The sequence below is a fragment of the Martes martes genome, assembly GCF_963455335.1.
Source record: "Martes martes genome assembly, chromosome: 8".
Taxonomy (NCBI): domain Eukaryota; kingdom Metazoa; phylum Chordata; class Mammalia; order Carnivora; family Mustelidae; genus Martes; species Martes martes.
Window position 1 is genome coordinate 17884052 of NC_137895.1, and position 21845 is coordinate 17905896.

General features: G+C 40.7%; 1 protein-coding gene across 1 annotated transcript; it reads right to left on the reverse strand.

Annotated features, from left to right (window-relative positions):
• Positions 1-1538: 1538 nt before the first annotated feature.
• HSP90B1 (heat shock protein 90 beta family member 1) lies at positions 1539-20261 on the reverse strand. Its single transcript, XM_080810425.1, has 18 exons — positions 20063-20261; positions 18991-19093; positions 18014-18155; positions 17419-17535; positions 16100-16431; positions 11769-11880; positions 11444-11563; positions 10570-10686; positions 8349-8486; positions 8188-8265; positions 7996-8061; positions 7247-7516; positions 6749-6994; positions 5203-5339; positions 3022-3100; positions 2775-2930; positions 2393-2512; positions 1539-1840 (listed from the first exon to the last, which is right to left on the reverse strand). The coding sequence occupies exons 1-18, from the start codon at positions 20109-20111 to the stop codon at positions 1811-1813; spliced, it is 2412 nt and encodes an 803-aa protein (XP_080666551.1). The 5' UTR covers positions 20112-20261; the 3' UTR covers positions 1539-1810.
• Positions 20262-21845: the final 1584 nt, after the last annotated feature.

Consider the following 21845-nt stretch of genomic DNA (forward strand, 5'->3'; position numbering starts at 1 on the left):
CTTTCCAAGCTTCCTGCTGGAAATAGTATGCAGTCAGAATTTGTAATTGGGAGAATAGCGAGGAGCAAGTTCCAGATGCTATTAACTTAATGCAATCCGATGGCTTTTCTATATGTCTTTATTAAAAATTAAAAATGGTGACCAAAAAATTGGAAACAAATATTATGATTAATGGCTAATATAGTGTTGTATCATGAAGGAAGCTGTACCTTTGTAGTATGTTTTCCTATGACTGAGCTCCCATTTTATTTCTTACAAAGGAAACAGATTTTTAAAAATCAAGTAAATTAGCATTAAAGTGATTATTGCAAACTAAGCCTAGAAAAATAGCTTGGGTGGGAGGGGAGTAGGACACATAAGACAAATACAAAAAGCCCAGAAAGGGGTCCTAAATTATCAGGAAAATCTAGTCCCTTACAAAACTAGTACATAAAGTTGATTTCCATGATCTCTGAGTATACACACATGATCTCTGAATATACAACTCAGGTTTTCTCTCCCTAGCCAGTTAAAAAATAGACTACCATTTCAGATGGCTATCAATTAGTGAAATTAGAGAAAACTATTTCTCCCATAAATACATTTCAGAAGGAATTAAATGATTGCTTGATGAGTATCATCACTCAGTATCTACAATTTACCTGTTATAGAATAATGCGTGTTTTGAAAAACACCCTTATTTTGGAATAGCTCTAGATTTACAGGGAAACTGCAAAGATAGTAGAGAACCCCATGTTCCCTTCCTGATCTCATGAATGCTGGTCCATAGGTCAAAGCCAAAGAACCATGAACTCCAGACTAAATTTTACCAGTTTAATCCAGGCAAAGAGTGCGCTTAGTTGCCAGGTCTTCAGTCTATTTCTGTCCTTGGTTTTGACCTTGAAACTTTTAAAGAATACTGTTCACAGGGGCGCCTAGGTGGCTCAGTGGGTTAAAGCCTCTGCCTTCGGCTCAGGTCATGATCCCAGGGTTCTGGATCGAGCCCCGGGGCTCTCTGCTCAGCAGGGAGCCTGCTTCCTCCTCTCTGCCTGCTTCTCTCCTACTTGTGATCTCCATCTGTCAAATAAATAAATAAAATCTTAAAAAAAAAACCCAACTGTTCACATACTGTGTGTTTGATGGTAAAGACGGCAGAACCTTTCTTACCACATCCTGTCAAGGATACACATCACTGGGGATATGAACCCTGACCACCAGGTTAAGGTCGTGTCTGCCAGGTTTCTCTGCTACAAAGTTACTATTTTCCCCTTTCCATACTGTAAGGACAGCCACTAAGTCTAGTTCATTTTCAAAAAGGAAAGGACAATTAAGCCCCACCTCCTGGAAGGGGGAGTGTATCTGCATGTATTATTTGGAATTCTTCTGTAAGGAACAGTCTTTTCTCTACATACGTGACTTTTTAAAAATACTGATCTAAAAAAGACTTTTCTGTAATCTATACAAATCATTTTGTAAGGGAGAAAAACCCCCAAAACACAGGATTAAAAAAAAAAAAAAACAAGAGCTAAGTATGTACAATCATGAAGACAAGCAAGACATGGAATATTTGGGATCTTTTTTATTTTTATACACATGACAAGATTTTACACCAAGAATAGTCAGTTAAATAGTACAAATTTACATTCATGAGGAATGTTAAAAAAAATTCAACTAAAAAAACCCACTTCTGTCTTGTGACCCACAATCCCAACATTTTACAGTGCAGGGGAGAAGGGGCTGGGGGGAGCATCCAAAACAAGTCTCTCCCAAAAGAAATGACTTAAATTTCACATTCCCTCTCCACACAGGATCCAAATGGTGAGAGTATAATTTATAATTCATCTTTTTCAGCTGTAGATTTCTGTGAAAAGAGAAAAATCAGAAGACATGAAAAACCAGCAGAAAAAATGTTAGTTCACAGAAGGTTCCTGTGTGGAAAAAAACAACTCTAATGGGCCCCGCATAGTTCCATTATTTCAGAGGTAGGCTAGAACCTCACCTATAAATCTGCAAAATAAGTTCAGAACTCAACAATAGGATCTATGGCCTCTGTACACAAATAATTAAGAATTTAAAATGGGCTACTGCTGCGATACAGTACGGCAGAAGCAGGTGGCAAAGACTATAGAAACCTTATGGGCTTAAAAAAATCTATTTAACAAGATCTCAAGAATGGACGGCTAAAACAAAGAAACAAAAGGAATGGGACAATGAAAGCATATACTTCGTTTAGAGAAGAAAAAAAAAGGACCGGCTCCAGCTTTTGAATTTGATATTAGACGCCTGTTTTTTTGGCGGATTTCCTGAAGTCTGACTTCTGGAAGCTACATAGGCCTAACACCAGAACTAAAAATAAAAGTCTGCCTAATTTTCCAAGAACTAACATGCGAGCCCCATTCTTGACTTGCTATACCTTTACTGTTTCTTCTTCTTCGTCTGTTCCTGCATCCATTTCTTCTTCCTCGTCTTGCTCTGTGTCTTCTGTGGTGTCCTCTGTTGTTTCTTCAGGTTCTTCTTCGGGTTCTTCTTCCACCTAAGGGCAACATGTTATGAGCTCATTCATGGATCCAGTACTTTGGGTCTATTTTCACTTTATTCATTTAAATGTATAATATTATAATTAACTTCCCTCCTGTTCTATCCACAACTGTAGAGTGAATATGGTAATTAGTTAACAATCACGCTAACAAAGAGAGAGATTAAAAAAAAAAAAAGTCTATGAAAGGGGAATTTCTTATTAACTCTAGCCGTGTGTGACACTGGAGGATTCAAACATTCCATAAATTATTTCAAACCTTTGCATCAGGGTCAATGTTTAAACTCAGGCGAAGCATTCTTTCTATTCGATCTCCATAGGCTTTAGTGTCTGGTAACAGATATCCCGACCGCAGTGTTGCCGTTTCAAACAAAACCACAGCAAGATCTGAAACAGTTTTGTCATCTTCATCTTCCTAAGATGGAAGAAGGGACATCTGGTTAATATTAAAAGGTACAAAGTAGTCCAATTAAAAGATAAAGGAGTACGGCTGCAATATTACTCACCTTAACCCGTCGAAGCATGTCTTTGATCAGGGGATGTCTGGGATTAATTTCGAATGTTTTCTTCTGGCTGGCATAGTAACTGGTAAGGGATAAAAATGACCATTAAGAAACATCAAATTTCATATGTGGAATTTAAGAGGCAGGGCGGGGGATTGTGGGAGGTAGGGAAAGGAAAAATGAAACAAGATGGGATCAAGAGGGAGACAAACCATTAGAGACTCTTAATCTCACAAAACAAATAGGGTTGCTGGGGGCTGAGGGGGTAGGGATAGGATGGCTGGGCTATGGACATTGGGGAGGGTATGTGATATGGTGAGTGCTGTGAAATGTGTAAGCCTGATGATTCATAGACCTGTACCCTGAAGCAAGTAATATATTATATGTTAATAAAAATAATAAAAAAAAAAACATCAAATTTCAGAATTCATACATTTTCCATGTTCTACACATTTTTATAATCACAGAGAACTCCTGGGAAAAAAATCAATACTATTTATATCACTACACTATGCTTTGACTTTTAAATAGGGATGGGCAAGGTGTGATAGAACAGTGCTATAAAGAGAATTATTTACTAATGCATCTCAAGTGCCTACAGCTTTGCTGAATGGATGAATGGATTTAGTGTCATCTTCATTGACTCTTAATTTATTCTCACTTAACTGCAGCTCGGTGTCCCACAGAGTTCGGAAACAACCACGCAGCTTCTGCCTGCTGGTCTGTTACTACCTTTTTCATGATGCCTTCACCAATATGGTTCCAGGACAAACTTTCTTCTATTGGAGCTCAGCTCTCAATGCATTCTAGTCTACCTTCCATTACGTTTGTCAGTTGTGACTGTCCTCCCTCCTACAGCTGAGGAGGGAGGAACTACATCTATCCCTATCTTGGTATACCTGGTATAGATGCAGAGTTTAGAAGATTATGACTTGATCCATTATCCTACTGCCAGAAAGACAGCAGTGACGTCTACTTAGAGCACCAAGGTAAAGACATAGTAGGTAAGTGTTTGTTGGGCGGAAGGTAACTTCCCATTGAAAAATGACTGAATTAGATAAACATTTATATAATAGCTACTATACTGCTGCAATGGGATATAAGTAGAAACCTGTTTCCCACCTGAATTTTATTTTTTTTTAAGATTTTATTTATTTGACAGAGATCACAAGTAGGCAGAGAGGCAGGCAGAGGTCAGTGGGGGCGGGGGGGGGGGAGTGGGCTCCCTGCTGAGCAGAGTGCCCAATGTGGGGCTCGATCTTAGGACCCTGAGATGATCTGAGCCGAAGGCAGAGGCTTAACCTACTGGGCCATCCAGGCGCCCCCTGAATTTTATAATCTATAAAATCTCGAGGGGGGTAAGACATGTAAGCAAGATGCCATTTTAGCATTTTACAGTGGAAACCTTATACTTGTGGAGTCTCACTAAATATGGAATGCACCTTATATGTATAAAAAAACACAGATAAAGTTCTGGAATTGTGACAATGGAGGAGACTACACTTGTGAGAAGAATCCTAAGCTAGGCCTTGGGGAAATGTAGGATGATCAGAGAGCAAATAAAAAAAACAATCCAGGTGGGAGAAGGGAAAATGAAAGCAGGGAGGAAGGCATTTTCAAGACTATTGCTGTGACTTTAAGATATAAATTTGGCATATACATTCCTTGAAAATAAGGGATACTGAAGACCCAGTGTAACCCTAGTACTTAGCCCTTTAGTTCATAAACTTGTTCTCAGGGGCCCTTTACCCTTTATTTTGTGGGGCATTTTTGGGGGAAGGGGAGATGGCAGTTAAAAAAAAGGACTGAATTCATTAATCTAACATCATTGTCATTAACCTCCTCTGTAACTATTAGTATCTAAAAATGTCCAATTAGTCCAGATACCAAGCCAAGTATATAATCGAGTGCAAAAATAAAAGCTATGTATGTCGCAGATTAAGAAAATTTCCTTTTGTTTATAAAAATGCCATAAAATAAATCATGAGCCCAACACCTCTCCTTTATCAGTCTAACGTCAGAGCAGAGGAATCCGTAAACTTGTAAACTTGGGTCGTCTAATACAGAGGAGTAGTGGTGGACGCTTAATGCCATCAGCTCTTTGTACAGAAGCTGACATCATTTGCTAAAGGCAGGCAGGACAAGAACTAACACCTTGCCAGAGACCTTCCCAAGGAGGCTTACTTGGTAGAGATGTCTTTGCCCGTCTGGTATGCCTGAGCTTTCATGATTCTCTCCATGTTGCCAGACCACCCGTACTGGCTGGCGACGAGAGCACATGGAGACTCTGTCAGACGCTGAGATACCACAGCCTTTTCAATCTTAGGATAAGAAACCAAAAGGGAGATACATGTAAATACAAACAGTTAAGGTCATTCAGTAACTAAGGATTCAGCACATAAGATCATAAACAGATGCAAGTCATAATAATACCTCTTATTCAGATTTTTAGAAGATTCTTATCTTTAATAATCTGAAATTTTCAGTCAAAAAATAAATCTTTGAAGCACATAAAACAAATTTAAATAGCAAAAACTTAAGTCATTTAAAAAAAAAAACCAGTACTAAACTACAGAAAACTTTCAGTAACAAAGGAAAAAACTGAATAGTACCCACATACAGAAAAACCACTGTTTTCCTTTTAATTCTTTGTAGTTTGTAACACTTTTTAAATCTAATTAATTAATTTATTTTTAAGAAGATTTTATTTGACAGCAAGAGAGCAGGGGGAGTAGCAGAGGACAGAGAGAAGCAGACTCTCCACTGAGCAGGGAGCCCAATGTGGGGCTTGATCCCAGGCCCCTGGGATCATGACCTGAGCCAAAGGCAGACACTTAACTAACTGAACAACCCAAGCGCCCCCATTTTTTTTTTCTTTTAAAGCAGGAGTGCCTGGGTGTCTCAGTTAAGAGTCTGACTTTTGATTTTGGCTTATGATCTCAGGGTTCTAAGACTGAGTTCCCTCTGCTCCTCTACCTACCTTTTAAAAAAATAAATAAATAAAGATTTTATTTATTTATTTAACTGACAGAGAGAGAGATCTCACATGTGGGCAGAGCAGCAGGCAGAGAAAGGGAGGCAAGCCCCCGCTGAGCAGACAGCCTGATGGAGGGCTCAATCCCAAGACCCGGAGATCATGACCTGAGCCAAAGGCAGAGGCTTAACCCACTGAGCTACCCAGGTGCCCTCCTCTACCTGCTTGTATACTCTCTTAAAACAAACAAACAAAACAAAACCCAAAAAACAGGCTCCACACCCAACAAGGGGCTCAAACTCATGACCCTGAGATCGAGTCACATACTATACCAACTGAGTCAGCCAGGCACTCCTGTAGTTTATACATTTTTAAGCTTGGAGCACCTGGGTGGCTCAGTTGTTAAGCATTTGTCTGCCTTCAGCTCAGGTCATGATCCCCGTGTCCTGGGATCGAGCCCTACATTGGGCTCCCTGCTTGGTGGGGAGCCTGCTTCTCCCTCTCCCACTCCCCCTGCTAATGTTCCCTCTCTTGCTGTCTCTCCCTCTGTCAATTAAATGAATAAATAAAATCTTAAAAAAAAATTTTTTTTAAAGCTCAGCCTCACCAAAATTTAACAGTATTAAACACTGTTCTGTACAACTTTTAATTGTTACAAGGTAACCAGATGTAAAGTTTAATTTGTTGACAAAACAATTTTTAAAAAAGAAAATGCAGATGCTAAAATTTCACAAGTTCTAATTTCCTGAAGAATACCTTGTCCTTGAGAGCTTTATCTTTCATCCAATTGAGCAGAGGCTCAAATTCTTTCTCAACTGCTTCACGACTCTCCTTCGTTTTCTCACTTTCATCAAATTTCACGCCTTCTTTGGCAACATTCTGGAACCTTTTGCCATCAAACTCAGGAAGAGCCTGAATGCAGTATTCATCCACAGGTTCTGTGAGATAAATCACTTCATAGCCCTTTTTCAGAAGTCGCTCCACAAATGGAGAAGATTCAGCCTATAAAATAAAGAGAAGTGATAAAGTTTCCAAGATTTAGCCTTGGCATACTTGTTCACCTTAGTATCTACATTTATATATACAAACAATCCCATTTTACAAGTGGAGAAATAAGAAGTGCAGAGAATATAATGACTTTTCTGTCAGTGATTGACCAGGCCTCATGATGACTCTAGTTCACCATGACATTTTTTTTTTTTCTTTCTCAAGAGTTGGCTCTGTATCAGGATGCCTGACAGGAGTTCATCTCACCTCTTTTCTGCTGGACCCAGCCATGAAGTAGATTTTGTCTTGTCTCTCCTTCATTCTTTCCACATACTGGTCTAGACTGGTGATGTCACTTGGATGATGAGAAGACTGGAATCTAAGAAGTTTAGCAAGACGTGTTCGATTTGAGTGGTCTTCAATCACACCAAGCTTGATGTTGGTACCAAATTCTTTCCAAAAAGTATCATTGTACTTCTCATCGGCAATCTTCTTGATCATGTCCAGAGTTTTACGGACAAGCTTCTTCCTAATCACCTAAATGAAATTAAAGAATAACTTATTAAAGAACGTCATCTCAAACTTTTGAGACCCTACCATATTTAAGACAGCAGAGGAATATTGGTGAAAGATATAAAGACCGGGCACTGTCACTGCCACTTATCAAGAGGCAGGGAATGGTGAGCAAGCTCATGTCACACTGAGCAGAAACTAAGTTGTCAGTGGAAACAGTCACAAGATCACTTTGACATTTATGTTCTATCTTTAGACCAGATAGTGGGCTTATATAGGTGTTTACTACGTAATTCTTTCAACTTTCCTATCGGTTTGAAACTCTCATTAAATAGTAGGGAGAAAACAATCAGATTCTTAGGATTTAATAATTCCAGAGTTAAAATTAAGTTCTTCAGCTAGAGAGCCAAGGACTAGTCTCCCTATCTGGTGACTCCACTAACAGAGCCCGTCCTCTGAAGCCCAAAGAGAAAGGCAGCCAGTCTCTTCCCAGAGACACTCACCTTAAGCAGTTTATGCTGCTGAAGAGTTTCCCGGGAAACATTCAAGGGGAGGTCATCTGAGTCCACCTTTAGATGGCAAAAGAAAAGTTCAGTGAGCAACAGAAACTGGGAAAAAACCAAACCAACAAACCAAAAAAATATTTCCATCCCTCGTTTTTAACGACCCCCTCCTCATTATCTTTAGATACTTACAACACCCTTGACAAAATTAAGGTACTTGGGCATCATATCGTGGAAGTCATCTGTGATGAATACTCGGCGCACATACAGCTAAGCAGGGGAAAAAAAAAAAGTCACTTTCTGGAAATTAAACTTTCAAATTTTAAACTCAGTTTTTACATTTAAAAACTCACCTTAATGTAATCACTCTTCTTAGATCCATATTCGTCAAACAGACCACGTGGAGCAGATGTAGGTACGAATAAAATGGATTTGAAGGTAACTTCCCCTTCAGCAGTAAAGTGGATATAAGCCATGGGGTCATCACTTTCCTATGGAAAGATGGCATTTAGTCAGGCATTTAGTCATTCCAAAGGCACCAGAAAAAGGCAGTGCAAAGGCTAAGTGATTTATCATGTGGTACACCCTCAGTTAAGCCTTTATTTAGCAAAAAAAGTTCCCTCACCAACAAAAGGCGGGGGGGCGGGGATTGGAGGAAAGAACAGTTAAGACTGCTATTCTAACTGGCCAGACATGGTTGTTTTGCTGATGATCACTGATCATCATTAATGAACAGCATCACTGGATCTCCTAAACTCGGGGAAGAATGGATGAGTCTAGGTTCCACATTTGTCAAAGAACAGGGTAGAAAAATCATCTTGTCTCATCGACAGTATACAATGCTGCATGAGTGTACTGTTCAACCACGAAAAGTTCTCAGGAACAGTTTTCTTCCATTGGGATATGAACTATAATAGCAGTGGCTACAATGAGGTATGTAAATAAATTAAAAAAACCAAATTCCCTAGATTTGCATTATCCATTACCGGATCCATTTGTGGGTACTAAGCGCTTGAAATGCGGCTAATCCAAATTGGGGTACGTATGGGTAAGTGTAAATATAGATAATCAGACTTTGAAGATACGGTACAAAAAACAAAAACAAAACCCCAAAAAACAACAAATGTGTCATTAATTGTTTGAATAATGATTACATGTTAAAATAAAAATATTTTGGGTATGTTGGATTAAAAAAATATAAAATTTATATAAAATATAAAACATTAAAATTAACTACACCCATTTCAACTTTTAAAGATTGTATTTATTTGAGAGAGAGTGCGTGTGCATGCAAGTGAGCACGAGTGGGGGCTAAAGGGAGGAGGGAAGCAGACTCCCCGCTAAGCAGGGTGCCCAACATGGGGCTAGGTCTAGAGATCATGACCTGAGCTGAAGGCAGACACTTAACTGACTGAGGCACCCAGGTGCCCTGTTTCAACTTTTAAAAATGTGCCTAAGTAGCTCACATTACATTTCTAATACAGCTATCCCGGAAGAAAGTATGTTACATTTGTATACACTTAAGACTCTTCATGGAGCTATCCCAGAAGAAAGTATGTTACATTTGTATACACTTAAGACTCTTCATGGGAATAAAAGTGGAGGCAGAACCAAGAGGACAGTTTTAAGAAATAAAACTTAAGGGATGGTTGGATGTTAACGTAAGGAAAACAAAGAAGGTTAAGAAACAAATCAAAAGAATAAAGATTAAAGAACAAACACAACCACAGCAAGTCAAGTTTTATCTAGCCATGCTAAATGTTTTGTACAAAATGCTGTATGAGGAAATATTAACTTGAAACAATCTTAACCAATGCTAGTTTTGGATTCTACAGTTAAAAAGGATCAGTAAAAGGAAATAGGTAAGGAAACAAAGATCTAGTAATTATTCCTAAGCATACAACCTCACAATAAATGTTTGAGGTTTTACGTAGGCTTTTTAAAGGTTAGGTTAAAAGCCAGATGAATCAACAAACATAAAGCAGAATCAGACCTATGGGTACAGGGAACTGATGGTTGCCAAAGAGTTGGGTAGGGGATGGACAAAACAGGTGAAAGGGAGAAGATACAAGCTTCCAGTTATGGAATCAGTAAGTCATGCGAATGAACAGTACAGCACAGGAAATAGTCAATGATACTGTAACAGTGTCGTATGGTGACAGATAGTAGCACACTCGTGGGGAGCACAGCAGAGTACAGAGATCCTCAATCACTGTTGTACACCTGAAACTAATGTAACATTGTATGTCGGCTATCAAAAAAATTAAAAAAAAATAAAAGGTATTCATCCTTGAGTGGAAAAAAGCCAATAATGTTAAAAGCCATTCAATATAAGATATGTTTTACGGAAATCATCCACCTACCTATGTAGGTAGTTAAATCTTTTTTGTAACACAGGCCCCTTGGCCATCTGGTGAAGCTTATGACTCCTCAGAGTAAATTCTTAAAATGCATACGTAATATAAAACACACAAGATTAAAAAGGAAATCAACCGTGTTGAAACAGTTATAAAACAATCAAAAAACACTTTTGATTTAGTAATGTTCATCACATTATTCTAAAATAATACTTACCTTTGAAAATGATTTGTAGAAAGCTTTGTATTCATCATCTTCTACTTCTTTTGATGGTCTCTGCCATATTGGTTTGATGTCATTCATAAGTTCCCAATCCCAGACGGTTTTTTCTACCTGAAGTCATAGTACATGGTCAGTCAGCCAGCCACAGTAATACTGGCAGGAACCATAACCTTAAGACAGTTCAGATGAATGTGGGAAGCACCGAAAGGCATTGCTAAACTACTATGGCTCCTGCCAATGGGATAAAAAATCTAAAAATAATTCTCTCAACATTTAAGACTGATCTGTAATGCAAAGATGGCAACCCGTTATTATAACTGACAGAAAGCCAATTAAAGATTTTTTCCATTATTAAAGTAGCTACAATGTAACTTCTTGAAAATATCTGTTTTGAGATTAGAAGGATATATACACATTAATTATTCCTACTTCAGGACTTAAAGCAATCTAACACCTTACAATAAATATTCCTCAAACCCACCATTACTTCCACCTGCTCTGCCACCTGAAGAGGTCAGAGAGCTAATATTATGGTTAATATCTACATGACAAAAGATGCAGAAAGATTTTTAAGATCTTAAAATTTAGAATATGATAAGCTAGTCCTGGGCAATATACAGAACTCAGAAAACTGCCTAAAAATGATCTGTGTTTGCTACTTAAAACTTCCCACAGGCAGAAAACATACACACTAGCAAATAAACTTAGTTCTTGTTTTTAAGTTGGGCCTATGGACTTAACATCTGGAGGAAAAAAAGACCTTAAAGAATTAAAACTTAACTCCCATCAGTCTGTGCATACTTGGGGTTCTGTGTTTTCTCAAACATGTTCTGAACAACACTTTAGTGTGGAGATGAACCAGACTTACTTTTTTGGTTTTTGGTTTTTTTTCTTCTTCTTCTTCTTCCACTGCAGCTTCATCATCAGAATCTTCTTTTTCTTCTTTTGCTGCTTCTTCTTCCTCCATGGGCTCCTCAACAGTTTCAGTCTGGTGAAGTAGAATTACAGTTAAATTTCTTTTATTTCATAATTCTGTCTAACGAGTATGAAATGCAATTACAGCTCAAAAAAATAGGTCTTCAATATGAAAATCGTGAGTATCCCGCACTGAAACACACTGAGCCTTTGTTTTTTTAGTGTTATTTAAACATATGCCCACCTAATACACATAAATTTTCTCAGTGTAGATTTACCTTGCTGCTCCACACATAAATCGGGAAGTTTATAAACTGTGAGTATTTCTTGACGAGATTTTTAATTGTGTCCAATTCAAGGTAATCAGATGCTTCTTCTTTCAAAACTAGTCTGAAAGGAAAATAAGACATTTATAGAAAGACATCCTTGGTTTAAAAGATTTGATTATAAATTCATTCAAAATACCTTCCTGACAAAAAGCCAATGGCCAGCAGTTCGGTGTAATCCAGGATGGCCCGTTTTTCACGTTAAAAACTCTTATCACCAATGACGGTTTGTGAGCTAAACATACCAAACATGAGTACAGTAGCGGGAAGAATCTTCCTTGGTCCCTCAAGTGGAAAATATCCTTAGTTCCAGGTAAACAGTGCAAATGTTCCAATCTTATGAATATGTTGGGTTTTTTGTTTAGGTTTTGTGTGTGTGTTTAGTTTTTTCATTTGAAGAACCGAAATGTTAAATTAGCTCAAGGTAAGAAGGCACTGGGGTGCCTGGGTGGCTCAGTGGGTTAAAGCCTCTGCCTTCAGCTCAGGTCATGATCCCAGGATCCTGGGATCAAGCCCTGCATCGCGCTCTCTGCTCAGCAGGGAGCCTGTTTCCTCCTCTCTGCCTGCTTGTGATCTCTGTCTAATAAATAAAAAAAAAAAAAAAAAAAAAAGGTAAGAAGGCACTGAAACATTCTGGAGAAAAATGGAATGACATGCACTCTGATAGTTACTTTTGAAATCTAATGATTATCATAGATGGCGAACCCAGACACACCTGGCTGGCTCAGTTGGAAGACTGTGAGATTCTTGATCTCAGGGTTGTGAGTTTCAGTCCCATGTTGGGTATGCAGATTACTTAAAAATAAAACCTTTAAAAAAAATTCTCTCCTATAGAGAGTGAACACTTAAAAACATGTCCCTTAAAAAAGCTAGGAAATTAATCTTATTATTTCTATCTCCACTGTCCAAAACAGTACTCAGATTTCATTTTTAATAAAACTTAAAGTTAGCTCTTTAATTGCACTGCCATATTCTAGGTATTCAGTAGACAAATGTGGCTAGTACCAGATGGTGCAGAGGTAGAATACTTCTAGAGCTCTACTGGACAGCACTGGCTTAGATAATTCTAATACTGAAAACTGCAGCATTGTTTCTTCTTCCTTACTGTCCCTTCTGCAAATCCCTCCTCCACTCACCACTAACAACACATCTTTAACATACCCTCAAACACATGGGGAGCACACGTTTTGGTGTTTGTGCTCCCAATAAATAAATATGGCCAATGTTGTATCATGGGTCCCTTCTGGCTTCAAAAAGCTTACAGTTTAGTGCCATTAACAAGAGGTAGATAGTTCATGATGACACAGCCTAATGAAGTGGCCGAGCCTCTGGTTTCAGAACATGTTTCTTAGTGGTGTGGGGTTGGAGGAAAGTTCATTTGTGGATCCAAGTTCAAGATGATGGTTACATCTTAGAGGTATTCAAAAGGCCACTGGATATATGAATGAAGAACCCAGTAGGGAGATCTAGACCTAGATCTCCAATCTAAGATTGGCAAACTATGGCTGGCACCCATAAGAAATTTTACTGGGACACAACCTCATCATGTATTGTCCGCTTTCGAGCAAGAAAACATCAGAGTTGTGACATATGACAGATCTGACTGTCCAAATGCTTAAAATATTTACTAGCTGGCCCTCGGGAAAAAGTCAGCTGACTCCTGATCCAGACTAAGAATAGAGATTTGAGAGCCCTGAGCAAGAACTGGAAGCCAAACCCATCAGGTAAGAAGACTGCACAAGGAACACAAAAATAATGAGAAAGGGCTGACAGTTACCTTTAAAAGAGAGATACTGTCAACATTTAAGCAACAGGCAAAGGAAACAAAAAGATATTCAGGGTCATGGAAACTAGGTACTAAGCGGATGGTGTTAAATAAATAGCAAATTATGTAGGAAACAGAAGAGGAAAACTCAGGAAAAAAGAAAACCTATTGCTGGGAGCAAAGTCAATTTAAATTTCACTAAAATATGACTAAAAATCGACTGGATTTAGCAACAAGATTACTGGTGACTTATTTCAATGGAAAGGTGGTAGATAACGTCAATGCCTGACTGTAGAAGGGGGTGCGGCACCACCTCTCTCTTTTCTTTCCCCACTGACACTTGAACATGTTTACATTTTGATGGGAAAGAGCGAGTGTGTGGGAAAGAGTAACTTCAAAAGATGGGGTTGGAATTAATTTGTTTAGCCTCTGAGGAGGTAGGAGGCAGGCAGCAGATCAGTAGTAGTGACCAGCTTTAGGGAAAAATGTAGAATACCTCCCTCACAGTAGGAAGGACAGAAGCAAATGTACTAGTTAGCATTTACTGGATGCTACTTTCATGATCTCCTTGAATCCTCACAAACTTGCTCATAAGAGTACAGCAGGAGCTAATTTAGGGGTGGGAACAGAAGTAGGCAGGCCCTCAATTGTTTGATGGCTTCTATTTTATTAGTCAAATAGAAGATGAAATCATGTATTTAAGGTGGGACCTTGACCTCATCATTTTCTTGCCTTCTCTTTCCTTCTTCCTTTGGCCATTCTATACTGTCAGTTCCTTAAATGGGCCTCTTGTCTTTGGAACTTCCAACACACTGTGCTTGCTGCCTAGAATATTGGAACCTAACTTACCAGGATTTCAGAAAGTCCTTCTGATAAGGGAAGTGTTCTCTAGCTTCCTTTCTGGCATTTGCCACTCTGAAATTATTTCACGTTTTTCTTTACTAGAACTAGCCACATGGAAGGAATGACTGCACTGGTCTTATACCCCACTGGAGTCCTAAACCCTAGCAGGTGACAGGCACTCAAATGATTATCTGCTGAATAAACGCTGGGGTAGAAGGACTTGAAGGAAAATGGCAACTCTGCTCAGGGTTTGTAAGGTTTCACTCACTCATCAGCCATCCACGCTACCTGCACGAAGCTGTCCGGATTACCCATGTTCACTCCTAGAAACATCTGCCAGTCAAGTGTTAGGCTCTGGGAACGGAATAGTCAAGCAATATTTGCTTCCATGGAGCTTCCATCTAGGTACTCTCACCTGTCTCTCACCTAAGACATCATCCCTCTTGGGATGTCATTTTCTAGCTCACTGTAGTTAAGAGATGAAGTTTACCTATGTTCCTTTAACACCTAACAGAGAGGGCATGGGGGTGTAACTATTAGTGATGCTTCCAAATGACAGCAGGAGAGAGGACTGTGAATAACGGAGGCAGAGAAAGGTGAATTGGGAAAAGTTAGTAAAAGTACTAAAATGACTCATTTAATTAGTCTTTGTTAAAATACCATTTATGAAAATACCTTCTAGGGTGAAGAACACTGGTCAAAATGATAGATATATACTTTCTTATACTCTATTTTAAAATTCTTATGTTGAGAAAATTTAAAACTGGATTAACAAAAAAGTTGAGGCTGTAGGCACATTTTCACCTGGGAACAAGCAAGCCAAATGACCTCTGAAATGGAATTTCTCTGATGTGGCCTAAAGCTGGTAGCTTCATATAGCTCAGTATTTATTTGTCATTTCCTAGATATTAAGGAAATTTAAGTATCTTGTTATATTTGTGGAGGTGGGGCAAAAAGCTGCTCTGTTTACTTCACAGTGCTACAAACACCAAGAGACCCTGCTCATGAGATCTGCCTCATCTATACAAGTAACGGTTACTGGCTTAAACCAAATTCTAGTTTGAATTCAACAACTTGCAACCATCCTCAAAGGAGACATCTTCCTCTGAAGAACTCTCATTAACTTTCTTCAGCCTCTTTATTTGTACCCTTTCTCTCCAACCGGTCCCCACCCAGCGCCAATTACTACCATAGTTCAGTACTTTCAATAGTCACTCCCAGAGTATCCTCTCATCCAGTCCTGCCACCTTCCACATTCATCTTCAGAAAACCTTAAAAAAGCTAATCAAAATGTCTATCATTGTCACCAACTGAGAGGAATTTCTTTAATCCTGGGAACATGCTGTGCCTCCTTGCCTTTACAGCCACACACAATCCTCCACAGATCTGACACTTCTTTCCCAAGTCTTGCTTCTTGGGAACTCTTGAATCAACCCACTTCTGTGAGGCTTTCAATTTGCCTTCTCCCCTACAAGAGCTAACCCTTCGACTTTTTGCTATGTATAGCAGCCATTATAAAACTCTTTGCCCTTAGGCGGTCCTTAAAATACTTCCTCAGGTGATGGGAACAGGTCAATTTTATAGAAAAGGAATGAAAGCCCAGAATAAGTGGTTTGCTCAGAGTCAAGATCCTCACTAGGATGGTTACTTCTTACTAGGAATCAGTAATACTCACGTAATTGTTGTTCCCCGTCCTAGAGTGTTTCCTCTTGGGTCAGCAATTACAGAAAATTCATTGGAGTCAGACTCCCAGATGTGCTGGGTATCGTTGTTGTGTTTTGACGTGACAATAACCTTATCTGCTACAAGGAAGGCAGAATAGAAACCGACACCAAACTGGCCTATCAATTCAGAAGTTGACTGGCCATCTTCTTGTGCCTCAGTCATTTTGTTTAAAAACTCGCTTGTTCCAGATTTGGCTATGGTACCAAGATTTTTAACCAGCTCTTCCCGGGTCATTCCTACACCAGTGTCTGTGACATGTAGCAGATTCTTCTCCTTGTCACACTGAAAGCAAGACAAGAACAGGACAGTTTTATTTGCTTAATACTCACAGTATGACAAGTAAATTCTGGGCTATATATTCAGAAACTACCGACTTTGGGCCACCTCAATTCCAATACAGAAAACTAAACTGGGTAATTTTTCTCTGTATAGTATTTTATGGCCTTTTCAGAAAATGTGCACCTTACATGAAAGCATCTTTCTTTATAGAAAATAACCTTAAATTCAATGTATTTGAGAAAGCATCAATATAAAGAAGACAGAGACTGGTCTAAATTTCAAAGGGCAGAGATAGAACTAAACAAAACAAGTTATTTTTGAAAAAAAAAATTTAAGAAAAATAGAATTTTATATTGTGACTATTTCGTTCACAGAAAATAAAAAGGTTCAAAACCTGAATGACTAACGTATTTAGATTCTATGGTGATCAATGTTCTTCACTAAATACTCCCAGCTCCGTCTTCCGGAAACATAGAAGGAATATGCTTCCTTCATTTTTGGTTATTAAGGCCATGTGACCAGTTCTGGCCAGTGAGTTCCAAGTGGGAGTCAAGAATGTAGCTTTCAGACTAGAGCCTTTATGGGATGGGAGACCCTCCAAGCTCTCTGTACCATGGCAACAAGCTATACTCCAGATGGTGGCTACTCAATCAGCCTGTGTCCAGGAGTAAAGATGATACAAAACAAAGGCCACAGTGGCCTGTGGTTGATGAGTTAATCCAGGGGTTAGCAAACTTTTTCTGAAAAAGGGCCAGAGTAAATATTTTAGGCACGTGGGCCATATGGTCTCTGTTACAACTATTCAAACCCACTGCGTAGCTCAAAGGCAGTCATAGCTAACACGTAAGTGCAAAACCCCAATTTAAGCCCCTGGGCTTGGGGGGTTATCTGTTACTGCAGCATAACCTGGCCTATCTTGACTGATTCAGATTCCCTATCCCTATGGACTCTTTTTTTGCTTTAGAAGAAAGTTTTAAGTTTTAAGCTTACCTTAATTTTGACAGTTAGTTCCTCATTTCCAGCAAGGGCATTTTCATCAGTCAGTGATATTAACCTTATCTTATCTAAAGCGTCAGAAGCATTTGAAATCAGTTCTCTTAAGAAAATCTAAATGGAAGTCAGATTTAACACACACTTTGATTACTCTCAAGATATATAAAACAGCAAATTTAATGTCAAACTCATGTACAGAAGTGGCTCTACTCTCTTGGTAAAAGGAGGTACAACTCTTTACACATAAGACTGTAACAAGTGTAAGGGATACCCACACTGGTAAGGTTAGTAACACTCAAGTCTCATACTAGTGATCTTTATGTATGTAACAAACCGGCCTTGGTTTGTGTGGCTGCCCTCAACCCTGTTTAGCAGACTATGAACATATTTGGAGGAGAAAGGACAAAAGGAAAATGTCCAACCACCACCCCCCACAAGTATCTGGCAGTAATTTTTATATATACTGGGTATTTAAACTGTGCTAATAACTGCTAAGTTGGAGTTACTACCTAAGTGTATTTATTATAAAGGTAAACAAGTATGCTATTGCACAGAGAGAAAATAGTATGATCCCCACTACATTGTCGCTTACCTCTTTATTTTTATACAATGAGTTGATGATAAGTTTCATCATTCTATTAACTTCAGCTTGGAAGGCAAATTTTTCTGACTTCTCTCTAAGTTCTCTTATTTGGGATGCATTTAATCCATCCAACTGAATAGCTTCTTCCTCTCTAAGGAAAAAATGTTGATGAACAACTATTGCATTGCTTGCTTAGTTCCCCCTCAAAACACAGGATTCTGTGACGAAAGCATAGTGGTCTCAGAGGATTGTCTTAAGGGTTAAAAGGGTAAAATGGAAGCCTATTATAAAATATTACCAATCCACTATTTCTATTATTTTACCACAGTAAAATTTTATCACTTTAGCATTGAGTTGTAATATTCAGTTCTTAAAACAGTCAGAAAAATGAACATGACTTTCCTCTACTAAAAATAAAAAGGAAGGTCATACTTCTATGTTCCCACACATGAGGGACTGCCTCTTTGACTGGGAAGCTTTGGCTACTAAGGCTCTACAAAACTGTCAATTAAGTCCCAGGGGGCCAACTTTGAGAACACTACTCAACTGAGAGAAATCTTTTTTAAAATTATGAAGTTTAGGGGCAGTTGGATGGTTGAGTCAGTAGAACACGCAACTCTTGATCTGGGGGTCAGGAATTCAAACCCCACAGTGGCGGCAGAGGTTAAAACAAAAACTACTAAGTTTACACACTTAACTGCATATAAAACCAATGGGTCTTCGGAAAGTCACAGAGCTTATATTCTGCAATCTAGTTATCTGAATAGTTTTCAAAAGAAATTCATCCCATTTTGACCAGTCATTCTAGGGGCAAGTTTGGAGATACTTAGGTATGACCATGCCTCATAGCCCTAACATTTTCTTTGACCGTTTCTTAGGTATTCAAATTTGGGGTGTTACATGCCATCTAGACATCTGAAGAAAAAACAACAAGCTATTATATTCCAGTGTTCATAAGGGCTAATCTGTTTCAAAAGAACACAAACCTCTGTACTACTTCATCATCTGTCCTTGAACCTTCTCTACTTTTACCCAGATCCTCTTCCACTGTACCATCCACATCGACTTCATCGTCAGCTCGGACCGACCCTGAAAGATTTCACACCAGAAAACTCTTAAACCATGGTTGCTTCGTGTACTTCTCAGAAGAAATAAAATCAAACAGGGCAAGAGTAGAGGTTGCAAAATTCAGGGGTAAATATGGGAGGTGGGGTCAGAGGAATGGATCCACTAGTTTAAACACCCACTGTAAACCCAACTTGGTTTATTTCTTATTTAAGTTCAGATACTGAGTCCTCCAGTAGATTCTGAAATACGGAGGCTGCCATCACGTCTGAAGAGCGGCCCTCGGCCCTGGGATGCTTTATAAATAAAGTTTGGCAGACTCGATACGAGGTCCCTTCTACATTCACACGTGTTGCGTGCAGGCCCAGGCAAGGCCTCCCAATGGACCATGCCAAAACTTAGACCTGCAATACCGCAGGTCAAACTACAAATAGAATTTGTGCAACCACTGCGAGAGGAACCGAAATCGGGCCCAACTGAGCGAGGGAAGAGATGAGAGAAGCTCGAGCAAAAGTGAAGCAAACACGCTGACACCGCCTTTCTTCTGACTCAGAGCCCCACAGTCCCCAGTCCAGCACCTAAGAAAGGAAACCCGCGTTCTGACTCGCAGACTGGGTGCGGGGGTCCCCAAGCTCAGAGGGCCAAAGGCTCCTGCGTCTGACAAAAACCCTCCGGAACGGGCACCCGCAAGGCTCCCAGGGGACCAAGAGCCCGAGAGACGCCCCACCCCAACTTGCTCGAGACCTCTAAGCACGACTACTAGGAGATGAGCACGGGAGTTCAATGTTCTCGGTCCTCGCTTTTCCTTCCTACAGAGGAGAGTGCGCGAACTCCCCTGAGCCTCTTTCGAGGAAAGGCGAGGAATTCCCCTTGGCCCAACGGAGGCCCCGTAATCCCCCTCCTAGGCTCAACGCCCCCAGAACCTTCGAGAAGAAGCCGCGCTTGAGGAGTGGGGGGGCGTCCGGGGGTGCCCGCTCCTCTGGGATCACTCACCGAAGGTCAGCAGGACGCAGGAGAGGCCCAGCACCCACAGGGCCCTCATGGCGCGCGGCCGGTGAGAGTCTCAAGTCCCTTTAGATCGCAGGAGCCGCCTCCACCCCCCACCACGGGGCTCAGATCCTCACACCACTAGCCGCGCGGTCCGCCCACTACCCCCAAACAGGTCGGGCCGCTTTTCACCCCAGCCTCTCGCGGGCGGGGGACGGGAAACACGAACCCACCAATGGTGCCGCACCACGCACCCGCTCTACCCAATGGGGACTCGTGGGGGGGACAGCAGTGTACCAATCAGAGCTGTCCAGGTGCGGTGCCCGATGCCCGAAGCGTGGCTCCCTCCGATTGGTCAACCGTAGTCTCTCTTCTCCAATCAAATGACTCCGCGGGCCCTCTCACACGGGACCGCCCCTTTGCCTGGGTAGCTTTGGCCTCTCAAGGAAACGGCCCAATGAACGTCAGCACAGAACACATCCCTCGTTTTGGAGAGGTCGCAGAGGAACCACTTCCGGAACCTTGAGCACGTTTATTCCGTGACCAGGGGAAACGGTAGTCATGGCAACGGTTCTTCGCTCTCTCCATCTATAAGTGGGGTCACGTTGGGAATGATACCCGCGCGCCTTTTCGCAGCCAGCTTTCTCTTTGGCGGTGCATCCCGGAGAAGAGAAACACGTGGGAGGTTGAAAATCCCCGGAGTACTTTTCAGAAGAAGGCGGTGAGGAACTACAGTTCCCGGCATGCAACGTACCGGGGTGGGGGTACGCTGCATTGCATGTTGGGAATCGTAGTCTTTGGCCTGTGGACCAGCTGCGTAGTTTATCTCTGCGGCGTTTCCCACCGTGTCTTTGCTGTGATTATGTCCTGCGTGTTTTAGAACTTACGTCTTGTTCTGACTGTAGTAGAGGTTTGTATTTGTTCCAGGACTCTCCGGGGTACACAGCCTGTAGAAGCAGGTCTGGAAAGCTCCGACACCTTGGCCGCGGCCGCCCTGAGTTCGGGGGTCGGCCTCTCCGAGTCTGGACTCCGCCTCCGGCTGGTAAACACGAATCTGGCTTTTCTTGCGTCACTTGGGGGCCGCCAGAGCCCTCGCTGCGTCTCTGATTAAAGTGGCCGGAACCTGCGGCCTCTCTGGTCTGGTTTGCAGGAGAGGATAGTGGGGCTTCTTTTTTTTTTTTTTTTCCCCCCTTGAGGGAAACTGAGAGCAACTTTGATGCCCTCAACTCCCTAAAGTTCAGAGGCGGTGACTGGCGGCCTTAGAACCTATTGTCCGGTGGAGAGCGTGTTCGTAAAGTTCTGTCTAGCACAAAAAAAGGAAAAAAAAAAAAAACCAACCCTCGTTTACCCGGTGCGGGAGGATACACCTGCAGATATTTGAAAGCAAAACCTGTGGGGCTGCAAATGAGAGAGTGTGAAGCTTTGTAACTTCATAGAAATACCTACTCAGCGTTTAGAAAGACACAAAGGACCAGGTGTCTTTCCGTCAAGAGAAGTCCCTCACCTAAGCTTGTGCCTTTGGAAATATTTTTTGTATCTATTTAAACTAGTCTTTACACACCTCTTCCCCCCACCCCAATTCCGACCTTGTTTCCAACAAAAAACACTCCCTTCCTTGTTGCTTCCCCCAGGAAAATGGAACTTTGAGTTTGTTTGTAGATATTCGTTCGAATTCCTGAAAACAAGCTTTTCAGTGACAGGCTATCATCATCTTTTCGCAACTTCCCCTATTTAGGTTTGCCAATCTTAATCTTGTGGTTGGTGTTTACACATTGTGGTGGTGACTTAT